Source organism: Sturnira hondurensis, unplaced genomic scaffold (genome assembly GCF_014824575.4).
Source record: "Sturnira hondurensis isolate 20B ecotype Veracruz unplaced genomic scaffold, ASM1482457v3 Scaffold0008761, whole genome shotgun sequence".
Taxonomy (NCBI): Eukaryota; Metazoa; Chordata; class Mammalia; order Chiroptera; family Phyllostomidae; genus Sturnira; species Sturnira hondurensis.
Window position 1 is genome coordinate 2,465,967 of NW_028081392.1, and position 25,088 is coordinate 2,491,054.

At 39.0% G+C, this 25,088-nt stretch overlaps 1 protein-coding gene across 2 annotated transcripts in view; it reads left to right on the forward strand.

Annotated features, from left to right (window-relative positions):
• MCU (mitochondrial calcium uniporter) overlaps window positions 1–19,911 on the forward strand; it is a 216,397-nt gene extending 196,486 nt beyond the window's left edge. For both annotated transcript variants that reach the window (XM_037055858.1, XM_037055859.1), the window contains 4 exons: window positions 2,593–2,753; window positions 4,419–4,622; window positions 16,588–16,704; window positions 18,010–19,911. In XM_037055858.1, coding sequence (XP_036911753.1) covers window positions 2,593–2,753; window positions 4,419–4,622; window positions 16,588–16,704; window positions 18,010–18,087 — 560 coding nt within the window. In that variant the 3' untranslated portion in view covers window positions 18,088–19,911. The remainder of the gene's footprint in view (window positions 1–2,592; window positions 2,754–4,418; window positions 4,623–16,587; window positions 16,705–18,009) is intronic.
• Window positions 19,912–25,088: the final 5,177 nt, after the last annotated feature.

Below are 25,088 nucleotides of genomic sequence, written 5' to 3' on the forward strand. Positions count from 1 at the left end.
TTAACGATGTAAATAATTTGAGAGAAAAGGTCGAGCAGGTAAACCAAATACCAACAACAATAACAAATGCTTTATCAGAGCCTCAAATAGCTGAAGTCCTTTTCAAAACATTTTAGGAGCTGAAAGACTTTTCAGTCCCCATTATATTAGCACATCTCCCTGCCTTTCTGCACCTTACTTTTCCTGGCACTGATGGCAAGTGCAGAACCACTAATAAGCACCTGATTGCATTTTTAGTGAAGCATACACTAATCATTCAAAAGTGGTGTTGTTAAGCCATTAGTAGATTTATCTTCCCTGTTCCTGTCATTGCATCTCCAAATATGTGAGCAGATTTTGAGGGGTCAGAGCTTTGAGGTGGTTGTTTTCCTTCACCAGCATAATACTTGGAACCATACCCTTCCTGCCAAGATAAAGGCTTGTCCCTGGTTTACTAGGGCAAGTTCCTCATCTGCAAGATAACAACTCTGTTTTCAGCCAGGTCTAGAACTGGGCATCTGTGAGATCAATCTTCCATGAATTATCATTTTATAGTCTTTTCATTGTATTAGACAGATTTACTGTGGTTGCACATTTCATTTTTGTTAGTCTTGAATAGATAATACATTCACAAGTTCAACTCCCCAAAACAAAGAATGTATAGAAAAAGTTTTCTCATCCCTATTCCTTCTCCTCTCTACCGGCAAACACTGGTCTTAGTTTCTTTTGTTTTCTACCCAAGATAGTCAGTGCATTTGTAAGAAAATATAAATGCATGATCTTTTTCCCTTTTTATGCAAATAATTGCATATCATACATAATGTTTGTATCAGTCAGGGTTCAAGTGGGGAAGCAACCACATGAATATTAAGGAGTAAAAGATTTATTATAGGAATGAAGCCTTGTACAATTGTATGTGAAGCTGAAGAAGTAAAAGTCTGAAAAGGGAGCTTGAAAGATCAGAGAAAAGTGACCAGTTTTTAAGTGATGGCATAGGTGGACAAATCAAAGCTTGCCAAAGAACCTAGAAATTCAGCTGCATCCAACTATTAGGATAAGGAGGGCTGATAGAATAATCCCGAAAACAGTGTTATCAAACAGAATTTTTTGTAATGACGATGTTCTGTTTCCTCGCTATCCAATATGGTAGTCACATGTGGCTAGTGTAACTGAGGAGCTGAACTTTTGTACCTGGTACAGAAATGTTTGTTAATCTTATCTATCTAGGATTCATATTCTTTACTTGTAAACTGTGGGTACCACCCTTACTTGTGCCATTCTTGTGAGGAGAGATAACATGAGTTAATACATATGATACGATTTTGTTAACCACAGGTAATGTATACCTTCTTAAGGGACTGAGTTTTTGAAAGGGCTTGGAGGAGAAGTATAAATATTGGTATAGTGGAAGCATTATAACTCGGCCCGAGGCCTGGGGGTTAGGAGACATAGACTCTGCCACTTCACTGTGACATTCTAGACAGGTTACTGCTTTCTACAGTCAGCTTCTTCTGGTCACGGGAAAGTGTAAAGCTGTGTGCAGATGTGAGCTGCAACTTGAATGCAGCATTAATTTACTGGTGTGCAAGGCACCATGTGAGGGACTCTATCCCCTGTTACCACATCAGCTCTCTAATCCAGTTTGCTACCCTTATTTGAACTTTTATTGATTGAATTTCTGTGATAACTGTACTAGAGGATATCTTTGAAGAATACTTGAAATATATAGCTAATTCTGATTGTGACCTTTTTTGATTTAGAAGAGGGCTGAACCTAGGCTATACCTAACAAATGTCACATTAAGGCTGGTATTCTAAAGTAAAAGCTTTATTTCTGGTGCTTTAAAAAAATGACAGCTGAAACCAACTTTTTAAAAATAAGGTTCTCAAAACATAGTTTTTTGATTTCTGGAAACACACACTACTCACAAAAGATGATACTGAATCAAAGAATGTAATCTATTGTTTTTTCAGTCATTCTTGTAATTTCATGCCCTTCAGACCACCAGGTCCTGCATGGGGTCCATGCAGCTATTCTGTGTCTTTTCCTAACAGCAAACAAACAAAAGCTGGTATGGTAGGGGAAATGTATGGGAGCTTAGAGTATAGGGTTGTGGTATTTTTACTTATACCCTTGCACTTACAAATTTGAAATACTGTATGGTTTTCCCTTAGGTGTTACTTAAGGGAAAAATATTACCAATTTAAACGGCAAGGCCACAGATAGAGATCAGCATTGTAATCGGCACAATCAGACTGATCCTAAACATCTCTTCTAGTTTTTGACATATTGTCTTAAATGTTGTATCCTTATCTAATGAAGATTATTGTTATTATTTGTAAGTTCATATGTAGCATTTAAATGTCCAGTAATATAATGACATAATGACAAATGTTGGTTTCAAGATTTTCAAGTTGCCCAAATATGAATAGACTTTCTAGGAGTTATAGATACCTCCTCTTAAAAAAAGAACTATCACTTCCTTGCAGTTTCTCACAGAAAGCGGACTCCTATTGTGGATGAACCTGCCTTGTTCTTATTGTCTTAGAGCCCCAGGAATAGCAGCTCTTTACTTAAGGCACACATTAAAAAAAAAAGTAACCTTTCTTTCAGACCTCCTAAGCCACGAAAATGCAGCAACGCTGAACGATGTGAAGACCCTTGTCCAGCAGCTGTACACAACACTGTGCATCGAGCAGCACCAGCTGCACAGGGAGCGGGAGCTCATGGAAAGATTGGAGGATCTCAGAGAGCAGCTGGCACCCCTGGAAAAGGTACCAACTCAAATCTCAGACTTTTCTCTTCACTGGTATTTTTTCCAGAGCATGTATGTTTGCTGTTTTATCTCCACAAATGTTTGCTTTTTAAGGTAATTGAGCTGTGTCAATCAAACTAGTTTTGGGGACTGAATCATAAAAAAGTTCCAATCAAAGTTAAGAAAGAACTTAAAAAGAAATAGTTCGGAATCTTGATAATGAACTTAGAGCTTCGTGGTCTAAATGTCTGGCCTTACCCAGATTTACCACCGTTTACAACAAAGATTGAAATAACTGCTGATCAAGAAAGGTTCTGAATACAGTGAGTAATGATTTTAGTCAAGTTAATAATGAGGTAGAGTACTATACAGCTGTTAAAAATGATTGTGCAGATCTAATATGCTATAGAAAACTATTCATAGTATGTTATGGAAACTAAATTATAAAAAGTGTGCATATAAGTATACCCAATTTTAAATGTATTATGCTCTTCATACATATTTATGTATTTTAAATATGTACATATATAAAGAAAAATATGCTAATAAAGAATTGTGATTGGTTTTTCTTCTTTTCATTTATCTGTTTTAGAGTGAATATGTGTCATTCTTATTTTTTAATGATACATATGTCTTCATATTAAGATAGACTACAAGAGCCCTGGCTGGCATAGCTCAGTGGATTGAGCACAGGCCTACAAACCAAAGGATCACGGTTCGATTCCCAGTCAGGGCACATGCCTGGGTTGCAGGCCAGTTCCCAGCAGGGAACGCTCGAGAGGCAACCATACATTGATATTTCTCTCCCTCTCTCCTTCCCTTCCCCTCTAAAGATAAAAATAAATATTTTAAAGTTTTAAAAAAATATTTTTTAAAAAAGATAGACTACAAGAGATTAACAAAAGACACAAATATTCTCTTTATATTGTGATTTTCTAATTTCTTTAAAAATAATCAACACACGTCCCAAAGTTGTTCTCATTAAGTTTAAGACGATTTTAAAACTGTGATAAATTGAACTTTGAGGAACTGTTGTGAAGGGGGATGAGATTTAAATTTGGTATTTTCAAAATGTAAAGCATTTTTTAAAATACCTGCTATAATAAAATAATTATCATCCTATATTAAATATTTATCTGCCAGGAATTATTCTGAGTATTGTCCCTGTATTCTGTTAATCTTTACAACTCAGTAATGGAGTTGCTGGTGATTTGCAGGCAGGGCCTGAACTCCCCACCTCTGAATCCAGAGTCTGTGCTCCAACTCACTGTGCTGCCCCCTAGTGGCCCCCGGAGTAAAAACTGAGACTAGATTAAATTTTGTGTGTGGTGGTGAGAGAACATTTGTGTGCTTTCATGTCCTTCTTCGCAAAGAGAGGAATTTTGTAGTTGAATGAGGAGCTGTTGAAACTAATTTACTCACTCCTGTAGTTTCACCTTATTTTCAGCCACTTCTAGCACGAAACATAAAACAGTGTCCTAAAAAATATTACTCCTTTTAAATATTTTATTCAGTTAAAACAATAGGTCCTATTTAGGAAGACAAGCTGTATTTAATAGAATTGAGACTAACTTGTATCTTGATTTTGAGCTCTGTTTCTTTAGTGAACATAGAACAGTTTAAATAAGAGCTTTAAGTTGATTCTATTCAAAGTGCTTTATAAGCTAACATGTGTGCTCCATAGGTACGAATTGAGATTAGCAGAAAAGCTGAGAAGAGGACCACTTTGGTGCTATGGGGTGGACTTGCCTACATGGCCACGCAGTTTGGCATTTTGGCCCGGCTCACCTGGTGGGAATATTCCTGGGACATTATGGAGCCAGTCACCTATTTCATCACTTACGGAAGTGCCATGGCGATGTATGCATACTTTGTAGTGACACGGCAGGTAAGGATTCCTCTTCAAGTCACTCTTTGTGAGAGGAGTGACATTTTGCTTGTCAAAGTAGCTCTCTTTTCTCTCATATTCTTTCTAAGGCCAATTTCCTGTAAGTACTCATTTATGTGTAGGTGCACATATATGCTACCTACGTATCAGGCATATTTAGATGCGGAAGAAGGAGATAGATATGAGATATGAGGTATGACTTCTGCCCTCATGAAGCTGACAGACTATAAAGAAAGCCATATAAACCAGTACATTTGAGAAAATGTGTTACAGTAAGTTATAGAACAAGAGGGTAAATGAGAAAAATGGGGTATAGGATAACCTACTTGTTCAGCTAAGTTGCTTGGCTTTTTATATACTGTGTAATTAATTTAACAGTCAAATGGAGCAGCCCTAAGCTTTTTTATTTTATTTTTAATTCTTTCAATGAAGAATTGGTGATACCTAATCAAATTGTTAAACTAAACTCTGGGGTAACTTCTAAGTTGTTAAGCAAATATGGGTTTTTGTGCTTTTTACTTCATGGAAGACAGACAAAATTAGATACATAATCATTTTATGCTCTTGGCCTATTCTTTATCAACAAAGGCTCATTTATTAATTATCAGTAGCAGGCCTTGGCCAGATGAGTCAGTCAGTTGGAACGCCATCCCATGCACCAAAAGATTGCAGTTCAATCCCTGGTTAGGGCACATACCTAAATCATGGGTTCGATGCCCATTTGGGGCATGTGTGGTAGGCAACCAATTAGTGCTTTTCTCCCTCCCTCTCTCCTTTTCTCTCTGTAAAATCAATAAAAACATATCCTTGGATGAGGTATGAATGAATGAATGAATAAATAATTATCAGTAGCTAGAACTAATTTTTGTTGCCAGTGCAATTTTTTTAGTAGCTGGGAAATCCAGAGTGTCACTTTAGAAAGTATGAGGTATTTTTTAAAGTATATTTTATTCACTATGCTGTTATAGTTGTTCCTTTTTTTCCTCCCCTTTATCCCCCTCCACCCAGTACCACATTCCCTCTAGCATTCCCCACCCTCCAGTTCATGTCCATGGGTTGTACATATAAGTTCTTTGCATTCTCCATTTCCTATGTTATTCTTTACCTCCCCCTATCTATCTTGTATCTACCAATAATGCTTCTTATTCCCTCTACCTTTTCCCCCATTCTCCTCCTTCCCCCTCCTTGTTGATAACCTTCCATGTGATCTCCATTTCTGTGATTCTGTTCCCATTCTAGTTGTTTGCTTAGTTTGTTTTCATTTTTTTTTAGGTTCAGTTGCTGATAGTTTTGAGTTTGTTGTCATTTTAATGTTCACAGTTTTGATCTTCTTTTTCTTAAATAAGTCCCCTTAACATTTCATAGAATAAGAGCTTGGTGATGATGAACTCCTTTAACTTGACCTTGTCTGGGAAGCACTTTATCAGCCCTTCCATTCTAAATGATAGCTTTGCTGGATAGAGTAATCTTGGATGTAGGTCCTTGCCTTTCATAACTTTGAATACTTCTTTTCATCTCCTTCTTGCCTGCAAGGATTCTTTTGAGAAATCTGCTCATAGTGTTATAAAAACTCCCATGTAGATAGCGCTCTCCTTTTCTCTGCTACTTTTAAGATTCTCTCTGCTATTTTTAATCTTGGCTAATGTAATTATAATGTGCCTTAGCGTGTTCCTCTTTGCATGCAACTTCTTTAGGATTCTCTTAACTTACTAAACTTGTATGTCTATTTTTCTTCACCAGATTGGGAAGATTTTCTTCCATTATTTGTTCAAATAAGTTTTCACTTCTTGCTTTTCCTCTTCTCCTTCTGGCACCCCTATGATTCAGATGTTGGAATGTTTAAAATTGTCCCAGAGGTTCCTAAGCCTGTCTTCATTTTTTTTAATTCTTGTTTCTTCATTATCTTCTGGTTGAATGTTTCCTTCCTTCTGTTCTGAATTGTTAATTTGAGTCACAGTTTTCTTCCCTTCACTGTTGGTTCCCTGTATATTTTCTTTATTCTGCAGGCATACTCAATCATTTCTGTGAGCATCCTGATTACCACTGTTTTGAACTCTGCATCTGATAGGTTGGTTATCTCGCCATTGCTTAGTTCTTTTTCTGGAATTTTGATCTGTTGTTTCATTTGAGCCATATTTCTTTGTCTCAGCACACCTGTTATGTTGTAAGGGGTGGAGGCATAGGTATTCAAAAGGGCGGGACAACCCACATCACTGGGTTGTGGCGCTGTATGTGGGAGAGAGGCCGGAGAGGAAACAATGCTGCTTGCTGATTCTCACCCCACTTTCTATCACTTTCCCTGCTTCCCACATGTGAATTGTGCTCTTTCAGGTGCTGCCTTAGTGATGATTCCGAGTTGGGTGGGCTTGTGTATATTCTAGGACCCTGTGGTCCCCTCCAACCAACTCACCTGTGAGATTAACAGTTTATCCCACCACTGCAACCCCCACAGGTTTTTACAGCCAGAGGTTTTGGTGCTTTATTTCCCACCACTGGAACCCTGATTTACATAGTCTGTCTTGCTCCCCAGTTGTTCTTCCTGGTTTATCTGCACGTGAATATGGGTCTGCCCAGTCCACTAGCCACCACATTGCCTGCCTGGTCTGCCAGAACCACCTTGCTGTACATCCTCTCTGCCCTGGCTGCCCATCTCCACCCCTCCTACCAGTCTGGATGAATGTTTCGTCTTTAACTCCTTCGTTGTCAGATTCCCAATTTGATTTTCTGGCTGTTCTGGTTGTGTGTGTGTTTTTTTAATTAGTTGTTATCCTTTTGGTTGTGCAAGGAAGTGAAGCATATCTACCTATGCCTTCATCTTGGCCAGAAGCCAATATGAGATATTTATTGTCACTTATTATATATGTGATACCACCACAAATCCAACCTCTCTTAAATTAAAAACAAAATGAAATATCGGAAACACATGAGAAACTTTTTCTGTTTTCCCAGGAAACAGAATAAAGCTAAGAATTGTTTATTTTATATTTTTATATGGCTGCTATTAAATGTAGGCGTTTTGCTTCTGTTGATAGGTCAGTGGTCATAGGCCTATCTATGTGTGGGAAAATGAAAACCCAAGAACATTATTTAACCTTTCTTTTTTTTCTTTTTTTAAAGATTTTTTTTATTTAATTATTTTTCAAGTACAGTTTTCTGTCTATTACTCCCATCCCATCCCACCCACTATTTAACCTTTCTGATCCTCCCAAACTTGTCTAGTAGAAAAGAGAGTTAGTAAACTGTTCATGTCTGCCATTGTTCACTCATAGTCTTCAGCATCTAGTTCCATGTCTGGCTCACACTAGACTGTGTGAACCAAAATTAATAACCAGATCAGTTGTATCTAATCAGAGCTCTAGACAAGGCTTGCATATATATATTTCTCTTGTGTTTCTTTCCCTCTCTTCTCACCCTTCTTTCCCCTTCCCTCTTTGCTGTCCTTTTTTCCTCTGCCTTGTATGAAGTCTGTCCAGAAAGTATCCAGCCGTATACTATGAAAAATAGAGACATTTATTGACAAAGATAAAAGAAACATTGTATGCAGAACAGTGATGCCTCAGTCCCCTTTAAAGTAGGCACCTTAGGATCTCACACAGTTGTCCTAATCACCATCAGCTGCCCCATTGTATTTTCCTGAATCTCATCCATGTTCTGAAATCTCTTCCCTTTCAAAGGTGATTTTAGTTTTGAGAAAAGCCAGAAGTCACACAGCACCAAATCTGGGGTGTAGGGTGGCTGAGTCACCCGGGTGATTTCATCTTTTGCCAAAAAACTCTGCACCAGACATGGTACATGAGCGGGCACATTGTCATCATGAAGCTGCCAATCACCAGTTGCCCATAGCTGCAGCTTGCTGAATCATTCAGATAGTTTTTGCAGAGGAATGTTCAAGCTTAATGCAAAATTTGATGCAGACTCGTTGCTGTACTCTCTCAGTCATTTTGACTATGACGGCCACACAGTACACATGTTCATTCAACACTGTCTGGCACCCCACTGACTAGTACAGTGAAGTTGTCATTGTTTACTCATGTGCATTCCAGCCCACTCTCCTTGGCTGCCAGGTTACATTGGTGTTGCACTAACCATTCTCACTATATTAACAGTAACTGGACTTTTTCCACAGACCTCATATACACACCCCTTTAATGGATTATTCTTAATATTGATTGAAGTCCAAACTTCTTAGTCTGCTAATCTGTTCAACCCCCCTGTGTATGTACTGTTGCTCTAAACAAATCAAATTATATATTTTTAAGCTTTTATTTATTTATATTTAGAGGGAGGGGAAGGGAGAAGAAAGAGAGAGAAATATTGATGTGCAAGAGAAACATTGATCTCTCACATGCCCCCAACCAGGGACCAGCCCCACAACCCAGGCATGTGCCCTGACTGGGAATTGAACCAATAACCTTTTTGTTTCTGGGATGACGCCAAACCCACTGAGTCACACCAGTCAATGTTCAAATTATATTCTTTATTCTCCGCCCAAATACCCCGGTTACCTACACTCAACTTCAAATTCTTATGAATTCCTATAAGTACATTATGCCTCTCATTTCCCTCATCCTTTGCTATCTTGTATTATAATTATTCAAATACAATGTCTTTTTCCTTATATTACATCATGGCATCTTTTGAGGCTGGACATTTAGGTTTTTTTAATGTTTATTGCCTAACATAGTGCCTTGCATCTTTAATAGCCTACCTGTTCTGCTAGTTAAAAGCTATACTTCTGATTCCCAGAGCATTTTTGCTGCCCTCAAGTGACAAATTGTAAAATAACAATAGTAAATAATGTAGTTTTAGTGATTTGTTAATAAGAAAAGTTGACCAAATAAAATATAGAGAGATTCTGCCCTGGCTGGTGTAGCTCAGTGGATTGAGTGTGGGCTTGCAAACTACAGGATCGCAGTTCGATTCCCAGTCAGGGCACATGCCTGGGTTGCAGGTCAGGTCCCAGCATGGGACATATGAGAGGCAACCATACATTGATATTTCTCTCCCTCTCTCCTTCCCTTCCCCTCTAAAGGTAAATAAATAAAATTAAATAAATAAATAAAAATGTAAAAAATATAGAGAGATTCTTATATTAAATATTCTTTTCAATATTCATATCCATAATTAACACCCATGAAGCAAAATGCCTGTTTAACATAATTTCAACTCTTCTAAATTCTTGTTACAATGAGACACTGCTTTTGCCAGCAACCTAAATATATCCCAATAGTATATTAAATTCCAAAGAATCTTTATAAGATGACAGGTTCCTGGAAATCATAAAATCAAGTGGGATATTAAATTTTACTGATTAATTTTCAGTATCAATTTCTGTTATGAAACAAATGAGCCTGACAATAAGGATCGCTGTTCTGAGCTACTTCAGCACGCATGGGGGCCACCCATCCAGTACCCCACCCCATGCCTTTCCAACTAAGGGGATATTGCCTCCTCAGGGAAAAAATTGGATCTTGGGAGTAAAACATCTTAGATGTTTATAATATATAAACAGATATACAGTGTATCTGTAGTCTTAAACCTTCTTGGGGGGTGAGGGGTAAACAGAAAAAAATATTTTAAAAGGCTACTTAGGGGGCATTAATGAAAAACAAGTAAAAAAACACTGATCTAACCTTTAATACTCTTTGTCATCTCTATTCCCACAACTGTCATTTATATTCTACTCCGAAGACCACTTCAATGACTATTCAGGACCTTCTTTCCTGGAACTGCCCTACTTATAATATAAATTAGCATGCTAACTTCTGACCACAATTTATTTTCTATCTATCCCTTTCGTTCACTCGCTTTCTGCTTTGATGTCATCCAGATCTCTAGGTTCCTGATATCCCTCTCTTTTTACTATCACCTTCCTTCCTCATGTGTTGCTTTCTTTTCTGTCAAACTTAGACCCTATCGTCATTCTCTTCTTAGTATCTTAAAATTCTTACCCCATTGACTTTTCACCGTATGCACTCTATAAATTTCTAATCTTGGATGACTCTAGCCATTTATCCCACATCCAGACTACTGAACATTGCTGGAGAAAAATCATGCGATAGTGTGGCTCTCCTTCCCCCACCTCCCTACAGTAGTTATTCTGCCACTTCACCTTAAGCACCCCATGCCACCCTTAACAATTGCCTAAAACTAGAGGTATTCAGGGAGATAAAAAGTGATTGTTAAAGAGTATGGGGTTTCTGTGGGGGAATTATGAAAATGTTCTAAAATTGATTCTAGTAATGGTTGTGTAACTTCCATAAATATACTAAAAACCACTGAGTATTGTACTTTAAATGGATAAATTGTATGGTATGTGAATTACATTTTAGTAAAGCTTTGTTTTAAAAAAATGAAGTAGTGCTTTAGCGCACACACACCAGAATTGCTAACTTTAAAAAAAACTAGTGATACAAAATATTGGGAAGGATATAAAATTATGGAAACTTTCATATTCTACTGATGGGAGTGTAATTGGTACAATGGTTTTACAAACCTGTTTGATATCACTTCTTAAATTCAAATACATGCATAACCTATGATCTAGGATTTCTGCTCATTAGTATATCACAAACAGAAGGGATAAGTCCAAAAATGTTCTTGGTAGCATTATTCACAATAGCTCAAATCTAAAAACAAGCAAACATTCTATCAATAGATTTCTGAAAAGATGGCAACATGGTTAAACACAGCTCACCTCCTGACACAACCACATCAAAATCTCAACTAAGCTACAGGACAACCATCATTCAGACCTGCCAAAAATTGAGCTGAATAAAAGTCCTACAACTATAGAACTAAAGAAGAAACCACATTGAGGCTAGTAGGAGGGACAGAGATGCAGAACAGGCTGGTCCCACACCCACATGTGACAGATAAACATCAGGAAGGATACCTCAGGAACAAGGGGTTGCAGCTCCACCCCAGGCCCCCCAGCCCAGGGTTCCTGTGCCAGGAAGATAAGTTCCCCATAATTTCTGGCTATAAAAACCAATGGGGATTGAGGCTATGGAAGACAAACTTGTGGAATTTCAGGCAGTGTCTCTCAAAAGGCCCCCACACATTTATTCAGCCTCACTCCCTCTGACCTCCAGAGTAAGAGCAGCAGATTGAAAGGCATCAGAGATATACGATAGGAAGTGAATTGTCCAGCATCAGAGAAAGAGCTGGAGAGTAGCTTTCTCTCAGATAGAAGGGCTGGCAAGGCCATTGTTTCCTTTTCGAGCTCTCCCCTAGCAGAGCCAGCAGGCTAGCATCATATCTGTCTCCATCAACCGGGCTCACAGTTTGCCCCACCCTGGTGATTCCCTGAGGCCCTGGCCAACCCAAATTTTGGGCCCACCCGAACTGTTTCCAGTGGCTTTTCCATACAAATGGCTTATCTTGGCTCATGCTTCCGATTTTCCTAAATTCTCTCAAACAAGTAGCATCTGGCCACGGCAAGCCCCATACCTCTCTCTAAATAGAACGAGACCTGGCACTAGCAGCAGCTGGCCTTGGTGCATAGCTTGGCCTCACCTGAACACCTCCAAGCCCAGCACAAAGAGTAGCCATCTGTAGATCACAAGTGGTGGCTGACCTTGGACATGCCAATAGCAGTCAGCACTCAACTACCAGAGGAGGGTGTATACAGGCCACACAATGAGGGTACTTCAAGTATCCAGCTTGGGTGATAGCGGACGCTGTGCCACTGGACCCTAAAGAACACCTACTACATTAGGCCACACTACCAAGCCAGGGAGTCATAACATCTCTACCTAATACCTGGAAACAAACTAGGGAGGCTGCCAAAATGAGGAGACAAAGAAACAGGGCTCAAATGAAAGAACAGATCAAAACTCCAGAAGAACTGAGCTAAATGGAGATAAACGATCTCCATCTCCATAAGATGCAGAGTTCAAAACACTGGTTATAAGAATGCTTAAGGAACATAGCAAGGACCTCAACAGCATAAAAAAGATTCCGTCAGAAACGAAAGATACACTAATTGAAATGAAGAACAACTGACAGGGACTCAAAGTACAGTGGAAGAGCCGAGTCAAATCAGCAATTTAAAATATAAGGAAGCAAAAAAATACCCTGTCACAACAGCAAGAAGAAAAAAAGAATCCAAAAAAATGAGGATAGTGTAAGGAGCCTCTGAGACAGCTTCAGGTGTACCAATATTCACATCATGGGGGTCTTGGGAGAAGAGAAAGAGAGCAAGATATTGGAAACCTATCTGAGTAAAAAGTGACAGAAAAACTTCCCTTAGTTGGTGAAAGAAACAGACATATAAGTCCAAGAAACACAGAGAGTCCCAAAGAAGTTGGATCCAAGGAAGCACACCAAGGCACATCATAATTGCATTATCCAAAATTAAAGATAATCTTAAAAGTAGCAAGAGAAAAGGAATGAGTTACCTATAAAGAAGTTTCCATAAGACTGTCAGCTGATTTCAAACTTTGCAGGCCAGAAGGGATTGTCAAAAAAATATTCAAAATGATGAAAAGCAAGGACCCAAGATTATTCTACCCAGCAAAGCTATCATTTAGAATCAAAGGACAGATAAAGAGCTTCCCAGACAAGAAAAAGATAAAGGAGCTCATCACCACCAAACTGATATTATATGAAATGTTAAAGGGTCTTCTTTAAGAGGAAGAAGAGATAAAAAATATGAACAATAAAATAGCAATAAATACACATCTGTCAACAATTGAATCTGAAAACTAAACAAACAGGCAGAACAGAAACAGAATCATAGATAAAGAGAATGTTTTGATGGTTGCCAGATGAGAAGGGGGTGTAAGGGAATGGGTGTTAAGGTCAGGGGATTAAGAATTCGTAGTTACAGGCCTGGCTGGTGTAGCTCAGTGGATTGAGTGCGGGCCTGTGAACCACACGATCCCGGTTCGATTCCCAGTCAGGCCACATGCCTGGGTTGCAGGCCAGTTCCCAGCAGGGGACTCACAAGAAGCAACCATACATTGATATTTCTCTCCTTCTCTCCTTTCCTTCCTCTCTAAAGACAAATAAATAAAATCTTTAAAAAAAAAAGAAACGTAGTTACAGAATAATCATGGGGATGTAAAGTATATCATAGGGATCAGAGTAGCCAAAGAACATATATGCATGACCTATGGGCATGGACAGTGGTTTGGAGATCACCTGAGGGAATGAGGAGCTAGATGGGGTGGGCAAAGGGGAAAAATTTGGGACAACTGTAATAGCATAAACAAATATAATATATAAATTTCTAAAAGTCTATCAATAGTACAATAGATAAATAAAATGTGATGTAGTCATACAATATAACATAGTGAGAAAAATAGACTAAAGCTACACACAAAAGATAAATCTCACAAACATAACATTGAGTGAAATTAGTCATATATGTACTGATTTCATTTTTAATGACATTTTATTGATTGTGCTATTACAGTTATCCTGATTTTCCCCCGTGCACCCCTCCACCCAGAGCTCCCTATTCCCTTAGGCAATCCCCCCACCATTATTTATGTGCATGGATCATTCAGACAAGTTCTTTGGCTACACTATTTCCTATGCTATAATTTACATCCCCGTGGCTGTTCTATAACTTTCTATTTCTACTTCTTAATCCACTCACCTCTTCAGTCACTCTCTCTCTCCCCACTCCCATCTGGCAGCCATCTGGTAACAAACTTGTTCTCCCTTGCTGCTTTTAAGTCTCTTTTTATCTTTAACCTCTGGCCTTTTAATTATGATGTTTCTTGGAGTGGGCCTCTTTGCATTCCCATCATAATTGTGACTCTGTGCTTCCTGGACTTTCATGTCTATTTCCTTCACCAAATTAGGGAAGTTTTCTTGCACTATTCTTTCAGATAGATTTCCAATTTCTTGCTCTTTGTCTTCTTCTGGCACCCCTATGATGCAAATGTTGGACATATCGAAATTGTTCCAGAGGCTGTTTATCCTATCCTCATTTTTTTATTCTTTTTTATTCATTGTTTTTGCGTGGTTGTTTTTTGCTTCCTTGTGTTCCAAAACATTGATTTGATTCTTGGCTTCATCCATTTTACTGTAGTTTCCCTGTAAATTGTTCTTTATTTCAATTAGTGTATCCTTTGTTTTTGACTGGAATTTTTTTATGCTGCTGAGGTCCTCACTAAGTTCCTTGAGCATCGTTAGAACCAGTGTTTTGAACTCTGCATCTGATCGATTGCTTATCTTCATTTTGTTTATTTCTTTTTCTGGAGTTTTGACCTGTTCTTTCATTTGGGCCATGTTTCTTTATCTCCTCATTTTGGTAGCCTTCCAGTGTTTGTTTCCATGTATTATGTAGAGCTGCTGTGACTCCCTGGCTTGGTAGTGTGGCCTAATGTAGTAGGTGTCCTGTAGGGTCCAGTGGTACAGCCTCCCCTATCACCCAAGCTGGGTACTAGAGGTGTACCCCTCACGTGGGCTGAGTACACTCTCCTTTTGTTTTTGAACCTTGATGGCTGTTGGCAGATCACTGGGAAGTATTTAACCAGGCCAGTCAGCTATGAGGGTTGGCTGCGACCACTGATCACCAATCTCCACCGTTTTTGGAGGATCAGCTGTGCAGGGGCAGGGTGGTGGTGCTCTGACGTGGTCTGTAGCTGTCTACTGGTTGTGCAGGCCCTGGGGTTTTCCAGGTGGTGAAGGCCAAGGTCAGCCCCCACCTGTGTTTTATCCAGGGCCCCCTACCTGAGCTTGTTGTAAAGCAATCTGAAATGGCTGCTACTTATGCTGGGCTTGGAGACTCCCAGCAAAGTCAAACTGTGAATCTAATCTGGCTGCCTTTAGGGCTCACTGAAGCCAGCTATTGCTTGTTTGATAAGATTTAGCAGCCAAGGTGAGCCATTCTTATGGAAAAGCAGCTTGAGTAGGCCCAAAAGTTGGATGGGGCTGAGAGTGTCTGGGGATCTCCAAGGCAGGTTAAACGGTGTTAGCCAGGTTGATGGAGTCTCAGATACAGACCAGCTTGCTAGGTTTGTCAGGGGAGAGTTTATCAAAGGAACAGTGCCCTTCTCGCCTTGATGGCTGAGACACTTCAGTTTCTCCCTGTGTACCTCTGGTGCCTTTCAAGCTGCTATCCCGGTGCTGGAACCCAGAGGGAGTGAGTCTGAGTAGGTGACTCAATGTGTGGTCTTTAAGAGGACCTGCTTGGTGCTCCGACAGTTTATTCCACCGACTCAATTCCTGCTGGTTTTTGCAGCCAGAAGTTGTGGGGATTTATCTTCCTGGCACTGGAATGCTGGGCTGGGGGGCCTGGTGTGGGTCTGGGACTCCTCACTCCCAAAATACCCCTCCTGAATTTTTATCCACATGGTGTGGCACTAGCCCATTCCATGTCTGCACCCCTCCTACTGTCTGCATGGGTGTAGTTTCTTTAATTCCATAGTTGTCAGACTTTTATTCAGGTCAATTTCTGGTGTTCCTGAGTGATGGTAGTTCTATATTTTAGTTGTACTTTTGATGTGGTTGTGCAAAGAGGGGAGACGTGTCTGCCTACACCACCATCTTAACCAGAAGTCCCCTGACTCCATTTCTATAAAATTCAAAAAACAAGTAAAACTATACTGTAGTTTTACATACAGAGGATGTATGTTTAAGTAGGGAAGCTACAAAGAAAGCCAGAAAATAAATCACAAAAGTCAAGATATTTATTAGTTTGGGGAAAGAAGGGGTTAGAAGTTGGGATGGGGCTGGAGGGGAGCTTCTGGGTTGTTGGCAGTGTTTATTTTCTTAAAGCTGGTGATGATTAGCATGTATAATATTTGATCACATTTTTAGTTTGTGTGCTCATCTATGTGTGTTTCTCAATAAAAATTTAAAGAAATAATTAAATATTTAACACATGTAAGTATATATCTTTATATGTATGCATATGTGTTGAATCTATTCAACAGTAAGTAAATGCCTATTTTGTGAAGATAGTATGTTAAGGACAAATAGTTTAATTTCTTCTTTGTTTTTGTAGGAGTATGTTTATCCAGAAGCCAGAGACAGACAATACTTATTATTTTTCCATAAAGGAGCCAAAAAGTCACGTTTTGACCTAGAGAAATACAATCGACTCAAGGATGCAATTGCTCAGGTAAGTTTTCTAAAATTAAAATTTAATAAATCCCATTTCCATCTTGTATGGTATTAGTAGTGTCTATAACCACAGCACTTCAGTGGGTAAACTCTGAAAGAATGACCCAACACTCTTCTTCCTATATAAATTATTCCTTAATTGATAAAAATGACTATTTTAGCACAGACACCTTTAGGAAGTTTTTATAACACAGCAGATGAAAAGATGTTGGGTCCTAGCTATCCTATTAATACTAGCATGTTGAAATTTTTAGACCTACTTTTACTTTTTCATTTTGTTTCTTTAAAGTTGTCTATTTTTACTTTTCTTGCCTTTTAAAATCTTCCTACAATAATTGACCCCAGAGATTCTCACTGAAATGTGTGGTAGCAATGAGCGAGAATAGAATCCAGGTGAGAGAGAGAGACTACTAGAGATCTTTGCCAGGAGCAGGTGAGAGCTCATTGAACTATGGAATGCTTTTCAAAAAGATTGGAATATTCTATTTTTCATAATCATTACTCCTTTCACATTTCTGAGTGTGCCTTCCTCACTCTGATATATTAGTTTTGGGTGAATAAGTCCTCATCTTATTTTTTATAGTCTTTTATGACTTTAGAGATTTTTCAGAAATCTCTAGAAGTTCTTCCCCTCCTCTTAAATGTTCAGTTGCTCCCCCTTGGACCTTCTCTGCCTTCTGTGTCCTTTTGGTGATGCGGTTGTGCTTTGGATAAGCTTATTAATCCATCTTCCTGCGTTGGCCCAAGAGGACTAACGTCTTCTGTTGTTCTGGGTGGTGGTTCTCAGCTGGAGGGAATGGAACGATCATCTCCTGAGCTGTGAAAAATACAGATGCATCCGCCCCAACTTAAGCCTATTAATCTGGCTTCTCCAGGGTGAGGGTCAAGCAAGTGAGAGTTTTGAAGGTGCTGCATAGTAGCTATTGAAAAACTTAAATGACTGTTGGGTAAATAACAAAAGTCTTAAGCAGCATAAATTAAATTTCTGGCTCCAGGCAAGGTTTGTGAAAGGGCTTCCCTCTGGAATAACACCACCAAGGTGCATCGGGTGCCCCCGTGGTTTGAGTGCTGCCCTGTAGTAGCACAGACTTGCTGGAGCTCTGTTCACAGCTGAAACTGCCCGACTTGGGTCGGTCCCTGTTTGTGGTCCCGCTGCCACTGAGACGCTCTTATTTTGAGAGTAATGGAGATGATTTCTCTGACGCATCGTGATGGGGGGAAGACAGTTTCCTTTTCTTAGGAGACATGAATATCAATGAAAGCTTCCCTAGCCAGTTTTTCTCACCTTTCGTTTCTATTCTAGGCAGAAATGGACCTTAAGAGACTGAGAGACCCATTACAAGTACATCTGCCCCTCCGACAAATTGGTGAAAAAGATTGATCTGCAAAGAGCCTCTGAACCCCAGCAGAAAGAACACTTGTTTATAACTATTGCCTTTTTAATTAAAACATTGCAGGTGGGAGCTGGGAACCATGTTGGGGTGGAGGGTTTTTACCTTTAACTAAAAAAACAAAAACAAAAACAACATGGATCATAGGGAAGAAAGTAATGCTAAAATCTGAGGATCAGGATTTGTGAAAAACAAGCTCCAAGGGCTTAGTGAATATTGTCTTAATCAAGCATCTCAGTTCCTGGATGAAATGATATATTATATAGTTGAGGGATCCAGAAACAGTAAATGATGCTGGGGTGTTAGTTTCTTGCATCTTCTTTGCAGGTCAGCAAAACAGTAACACACCAGCACCCCACTCTGCTCTATTTTTTTTATTTAACTTTTCTTATTTTTGACATAGGAGTCAATAAACATACAGAAAAGCAAATCCTCGAGCTGTGTGGGTGGCAGAGTCTGAGCCCATGTCATTGGCATTTACTTTAAATTGGACGTAGCCTCGCCAAAGTGAACCCGGAGTCTCCCGCTTCTTCCCCCTTTTGGACTGCCCACACCTGTCGGTTACATTTTATCCATGTGATTATTGGAACCAACTTATAACTGATGGTTGACACTTTGGATTATCTTTATTACCTTCTTAAATGTCTGTATATTCCAGTGCTCTGGATCAGTATCTAGAAATCATTGGCAACTGCATGAGGTTTGGTTTGGTTTGGTTTTCTACTAATTAATCTTTGGGAGGAGGCAGAATTTCCCTCCTTTAACTCTCCCATTGATAGTCCCCTCTCCCTCCACAGCTCAAATTGGAGGGGCGGGTTTAGATGTATTAACAAATCAGGAAGATGTAAGGTTTACAAATTGGCTAAAAATCATGGTTTGTGTCCATTTCAGAACAGAAAATTTTATTACTGTTCATCTCCTTGTGTGACAGCATATCCGGAGGCTTCGTTAATCTCGAAGGACACACACACACTTCCACACTGTCTGTGAGCCCCCCTCCACAACTTCAGGAGTTGTAAATTAAGTGTATGGATGTCAAAGGGTGCAATTTATCTTTATACAGGAAAACATTTTTATGGCTTCTTTCAGCCTACCTTCTTCACCCAATTTTTTCTTAAATTGAGAGAAAGCAGCTTTAATCTTATACTCTATCAAAATATTTTCTACCATATTTCCAGATGACATGTGCACTTGAAGATCAAAGGAACCTGTCTAATCTCCTGTTTTTAATTTCTGTGGAGGCAGGAGGGAGAGGACGCTGGGGCTTCCACCCAGCTAACTGGCTTTTTTCTTTCACACCATTCATTCCTCCTCATCGTGGCAAGAAATTTCTCTTTTTCTTTCTCCTTTGGAATCATTGTGTATAAAAAGAAAAATTTTTAATGACAAACCCAGACTCCAGGTGCCTTGCAAAGGTTGAAGGCCAGCCAGGATTGCTGCTGCTGCTGCTCCTGCCCCACCCCTTCCACTGGCATGATGGAATGAAAGGATGCATGTCTCCACGTCCCAGCCCCTCCTCCACTTCCTTCCCCTGCCCACCCCCTAGTTGCAACCTCTTCCTTCATTTATCTTTTGTTAAGTTGTATGAATTATTTTTAAACCATTTATCCTGTTTGTGCACAGGGTTTTTAAGAAGAATAGCACAGTGCAATGAGCAAGTCCTTTCAGGGTGTGTGGGAGGCAAGGGAGGGAGGAAGGATGTGGAGAAAAGTCCTTTAAACAAATAGCAAAATATTGAACATGTGTAAAATCCTGTATCATTTATGAAATATGTATAAAAAGCAATGTAACTTCTGGAACAATAAATAGTTATTCAATTTTTGAACTATAGCATCTCATTCTTTAAGGCAAAACCAAAGAAAAAGAGAGAGTAGACAGAAACCTGTACTTGAACAAGAATTAAATAAAAATTATATTAAAAAAAAAAAAGAAAAGAAAAAGAGAGAGAGAAAACTTGCTTTCCTGTGATTTTTAGGTGGGAAGCTTTTTACTTCTAAAATTAATCTTTATAAAAATACCATTTTGAAATCAAGATTTGTTCTTAGAACTTATATTTTAAAACAAGCATTTCATTAATTTTTCCTGAGCTTGGATGGTCAGTATCTTCCTACTTTTCCAGAGCCGCCCAAGGGTAAGTGACCTGTATAACCATGACAAAGCCAGCAGCAGCACTGAGACTAATTTCGTGAGTTCCTGATTCACAGGAAAAGTATCTGTTATATCAGACCATCATGTTGCCCTATGTGGTCTCCTAGACCTCTGGCTGGTGCGGCTCAGTGCACTGAGCCCTGGCCTGTGAACCAAAGGGTTGCCGGTTCTATTCCCAGTCAGGGCACATGCCTGGGTTGTGGACTAGATCCCCAGTAGGGGGCGTGCCAGAGGCAACCGCACATTGATGTTTCCCTCTTTCTCCCTCCCTTCCCCTTTCTCTAAAATAAATAAAATCTTAAAAAAAGAGTTTGTATCAAATATATAATTATCAAACAAGCAAATATCACATACTGCCTAGTTCATCAAAGGCATATCAAAAAACATGCATTAAATAAAAGATTTAAATCATGTTCATATCAGTAAATGCAGAAAAAGCTTTTGGTAAGATACAGTAGCCATTTATGATTAAAACACTCAAAATGGGTATAGGAGGGAAGTATCTCAAGGTAATAAAGGCCATTTATGACAAACCCTCAGGTAATATCATAAAGGTGAAAAGGCTTTTCCTCTAAGACCAGAAATGTGACAAGGGTGCCCACTCTCACCACATTTATGCAACATAGTAATGGAAGTCCTAGCCAGAGCAATGAGGCAACAAAAGAAATAGAAGAGATCCAGACTGAGAATGAAGAAGTTAAACTGTCACTGTTTGCAGATGGCATGATTCTATATGACTCCACCAAAAGACTATTAAAAACAATAAAGTTGCAGGATATAAAATCAAATACAAAAAACTGTTGTGTTCCTATATACTAACAATGAAATATCAGAAAAAGAGATAAGGAAAACAATTCCATTTGCACTTGAAACAAAAAGTTTATATACCAGGACTAAACTTGAAGTGAAGGACCTAGATACACTGAAAACTACAAGCCATTGTTAAAACTGACGATACAAACAAATGGAAAGATACTCCCATGTTATTCATGGATTAGAATTAACAGAGTTAAAATTACCATATTAACTAAAGCAATAAGCAGGTTTAATGTAATCCCCATCAAAATCCCAATGGCATTTTTCAGAGAAAAAAAATTCTCAAATTTGTGTTGAACCACTAAGTAGTCAAAGCAATCCTGAGGAAAGAACAAAGTCATAAATACCACACTCCTTGACTTCAAATTATACCACAGAGCCACAGTAATCAAAACAGCATAGTATTGGAAGAAGAACAGACACAGTCCAATGGAATAGAATTAAGAACCCAGAAATAAGTCAACAAATACATGGGCAACTAATTTTGACCAAGCAGCCAAAACATACAATGGAAAAAGGGAAAGCCTTTTCAATAAATGGTGGTAGAAAAATTGGAAAGCTGCATTTAAGAGAGTGAAACTAGACTGCTAACTGGTACCACACATAAAAATTAAAATGGATTAAAGTCTTGAACATAAGACCTAAAACAATAAAATACATAAGAGAAAATAGGCACTAAACTATGGACCTGGTCTTAGGGGGTTTTGTGAACTGGACCCCAACTGCAAGAGAAATAAAAGCAAAAATAAATGAATGGGACTATATCAAACTAAAAAGCTTCTCCACAACAAAGGAAACCATCAGCAAAACAAAAGAGAGAAGATACTTGCAAGTGATACCTCTGAAAAGGGGCTAACGTCCAAAATATACAAGTAATTCATACAAGTCAAAAAACAACCCAATTAAAAATGGGCAAAAGGCTCAAACAGACACTTCTCCAAAGAGGACATGCAGATGGCCAATAGGCATATAGAAAGATGCTCAACATCACTAAGCATAAGAGAAATGCAAATTAAAGCCACGATGAGATACCACCTCACATCTGTCAGAATAGCTATTATCAATACATCAACAAACAAGAAGTGCTGGCAAAGACGTGGAGAAGGGAACCTTCACACACTGCTGATGGGAATGTAAATTGGTGCAGCCTCTGTGGAAAACAGTATTGGAGGCTCCTAAAAAAATTAAGAACAGAGCTACCATATGACCCAACAATCCCTCTCCTGGGTGTATATCCCCCCAAATTGAAAACATTTATTTGTAAAGATATGTGTACCCCTGTGTTCATTGCCACATGGTTTACAATAGCGAAGACATGGAAACAGCCTAAGTGTCCTTTGACAGAAGACTGGATAAAAATGATGTGATATGAATATGCAGTGGAATACTACTCAGCCTATGGTGAATGATGAAATATTGATGAATAGATGAATAATAATGAAATATTGCTGTTTCAATGGATGAAATATTGATGAAATGATGAAACATGATGAACTATTGCCGTTTCAATGGATGCATCTTGAGAGTATCATGCTGAGTAAAATAAGTCATAAGGAAAAGGACATGAACGCTATGATTTCACTCATGAGGGATCTAAAACAAAGCAACAAATGAGCAAACAACACAAGCTCATTGAAACAAACAACATACAGTCATTACCTGGGGCAAGGGAAGGTGAGGAAAGGATGAAGAGAATAAAGAGGGTCAAATATATGACGATGGAAGGAGACTGAACTCTGGGTGGTGAGCACACATGCAATATACAGAGATATTACGGAATTGTATACCTGAAATGTACATAGTGATTAAACAATGTTACCCCCAATAAATTTATTGAAGGAAAAAAATAGCATGTAGTAAGTGTCTGGATGCATTTAGTGTGGTATAAGATGTAAAAGAAAAAGACAGAAAACTGTACTTGAACAATGATTAAAATAAATTTTTTTAATTTCAAAAAAAAAGATGTAAAAGAGCCTCCTTAACTACCTATAGTGCTCCCTCCTGCCAGCCTACAGCAACCTAACAGGTATCCCCAAGGTACGTGTATAGTGTACGAAGATAGAAGATTGAAACTGTTAAGCTCTTGTTTACATTCAACAAATACTATCTATATGTTCCATGACATTCTGTCAGGCTTCAGTAAATTTTCAGTGTAGATAATGGAGAGTGTTAAATCCTTTAGTGAGTGCTGACAATGCAGTTTTGCTAAGAGATCACAGACTGTAGAGCTGGAAGAGTAAAAGAATCCTGGGAGTATGGTCCCTAGAGCAGGAGCTTGGCATCTCTGTCCTTAAAACGCACGTTTTCTAGCCCCTACTGAATTAGAAAGTGGGAGGGAGCCATCAATAACAAGTCCTCCTGCTGGTTCTGATGCAAACCATTGATTTCGCCAAACCAATGCTTCAAAGAGGGAAACTGGGGCACAGGGAGAGCCGCTATGTCACAACTCTAAATTTTTCAATCAAACGCAAGCGAGTGACTGGAGGACTGGTGAGTGTGGTGATGGAAGGAACAGAGGCCATGCCTCGCACGCTAATGCATCTTTCTTGCCAGGGTGTAGCATGGTCAGTGCATAGTAGATGACTACAAGAACAAATATGTTGAAATTGCAAAGTCTATCTGGAAGGATTTCACAAAAAGTGAAACTTACTAGATTTTAGAACTCAGTTTCACCAAATCGGTAAGGGCTGTAATTCATTTTTACCACCGCCAACAAACTTTAGTGTGTTTCTCTCCTGTATGCCCAAACGCCTCGTCTCCAAAATGCACTACATCATTACTTCCTTAGGATAAATGTGCAGGTTAATTTTAGTGTAGCCTACTGAATATAAAATGACCCACTCTATACATTTTCATTTACATATGTTTTATAAATGGATCATTCCGCTGAGCAGTTCCTCCTCCTTGAAGCTGCCCTCAGCTCCTGTAACTGTTTCTGGATTTCCTTCTAGAAACCTGACTACTTCTCTGTCTCTTTTGCAGCATCCTCTTCCTCTGCCCACATCTTTGTGCTTGTCCGAGGTTTAGGCTTGGATCGCATTATCCATGGATGATTGTTCACTCCCCTCCCCCAGATCTATCCTGAACAGCAGATTGCTTTATCCACCTCCTAACATCCATTTCCAGGGCTTTCTTGTGCATTAAGTTCTTTCAGTATCACCAGTGTAGTTTTTTTTTAAAGTTAATCTTCACCGAAGGATATGTGTATTGATTTAGAGAGAGAGAAACATTGGTTACCTCCTGTATATGCCCCCACCAGAGATCAAACCCACAACCCAGGCATGTGCTCTGACCAGGAATTGACCTTTTGGTGTAAGATGACGTGCCAACCAAATGAGCCACCCAGCTAGGTCCATATTTTTGTTTTTAATTTCTAATAGCACATACTTTAGAAAAACAAGAAAATATGAAAAATAACGCCAAATATGGGAGAAGGGAGGCTAAATGACTCCCCAAGAAGCAATATCTAGATTATGAGACGTTCTATAGGACAGATGACTGGGATTCTGGAACAAATGGGGGGAGGGAACCATTATAGATTTTAAAAACTTAAGAGTATGGTTCCTGTTTGAATCCTGACTGACTCAAACCAGCAATACAAAGAAATTTTTTAAATAATTGGGGAAATTTAAATATGGAATAGTAGATAGCAAGGAATTACTACTAAGCTTTCAAAGTCGTAGCGATAATATTACAATAATGGAAAATGGAAAGGTTCATGTGCTAGAACTGCGCACCGATACATAAAGAAATAAGAATGACAAGTGTTAGCAGTTGCTGCTGGGTGTTCATTATTGTTTACCTTTGTATATATTTAAAATTTTCATCATAAAAAGTTCAAATGAAAAGGCAGGTTCACTGAAAACAGAAATGGGATAAGAAAAAAAAAAAACTTCCATCGCGGGAATGCTTGTTTACCGGACTATCTGCTGAAAGTCCTTGACTCAAGCAGTCCATCCTGGCAGCAAATCGGGGTTTATCTCGCCTGCACGTCCTCTGTTGATTTGCAGCCCATACAAAGCACTCA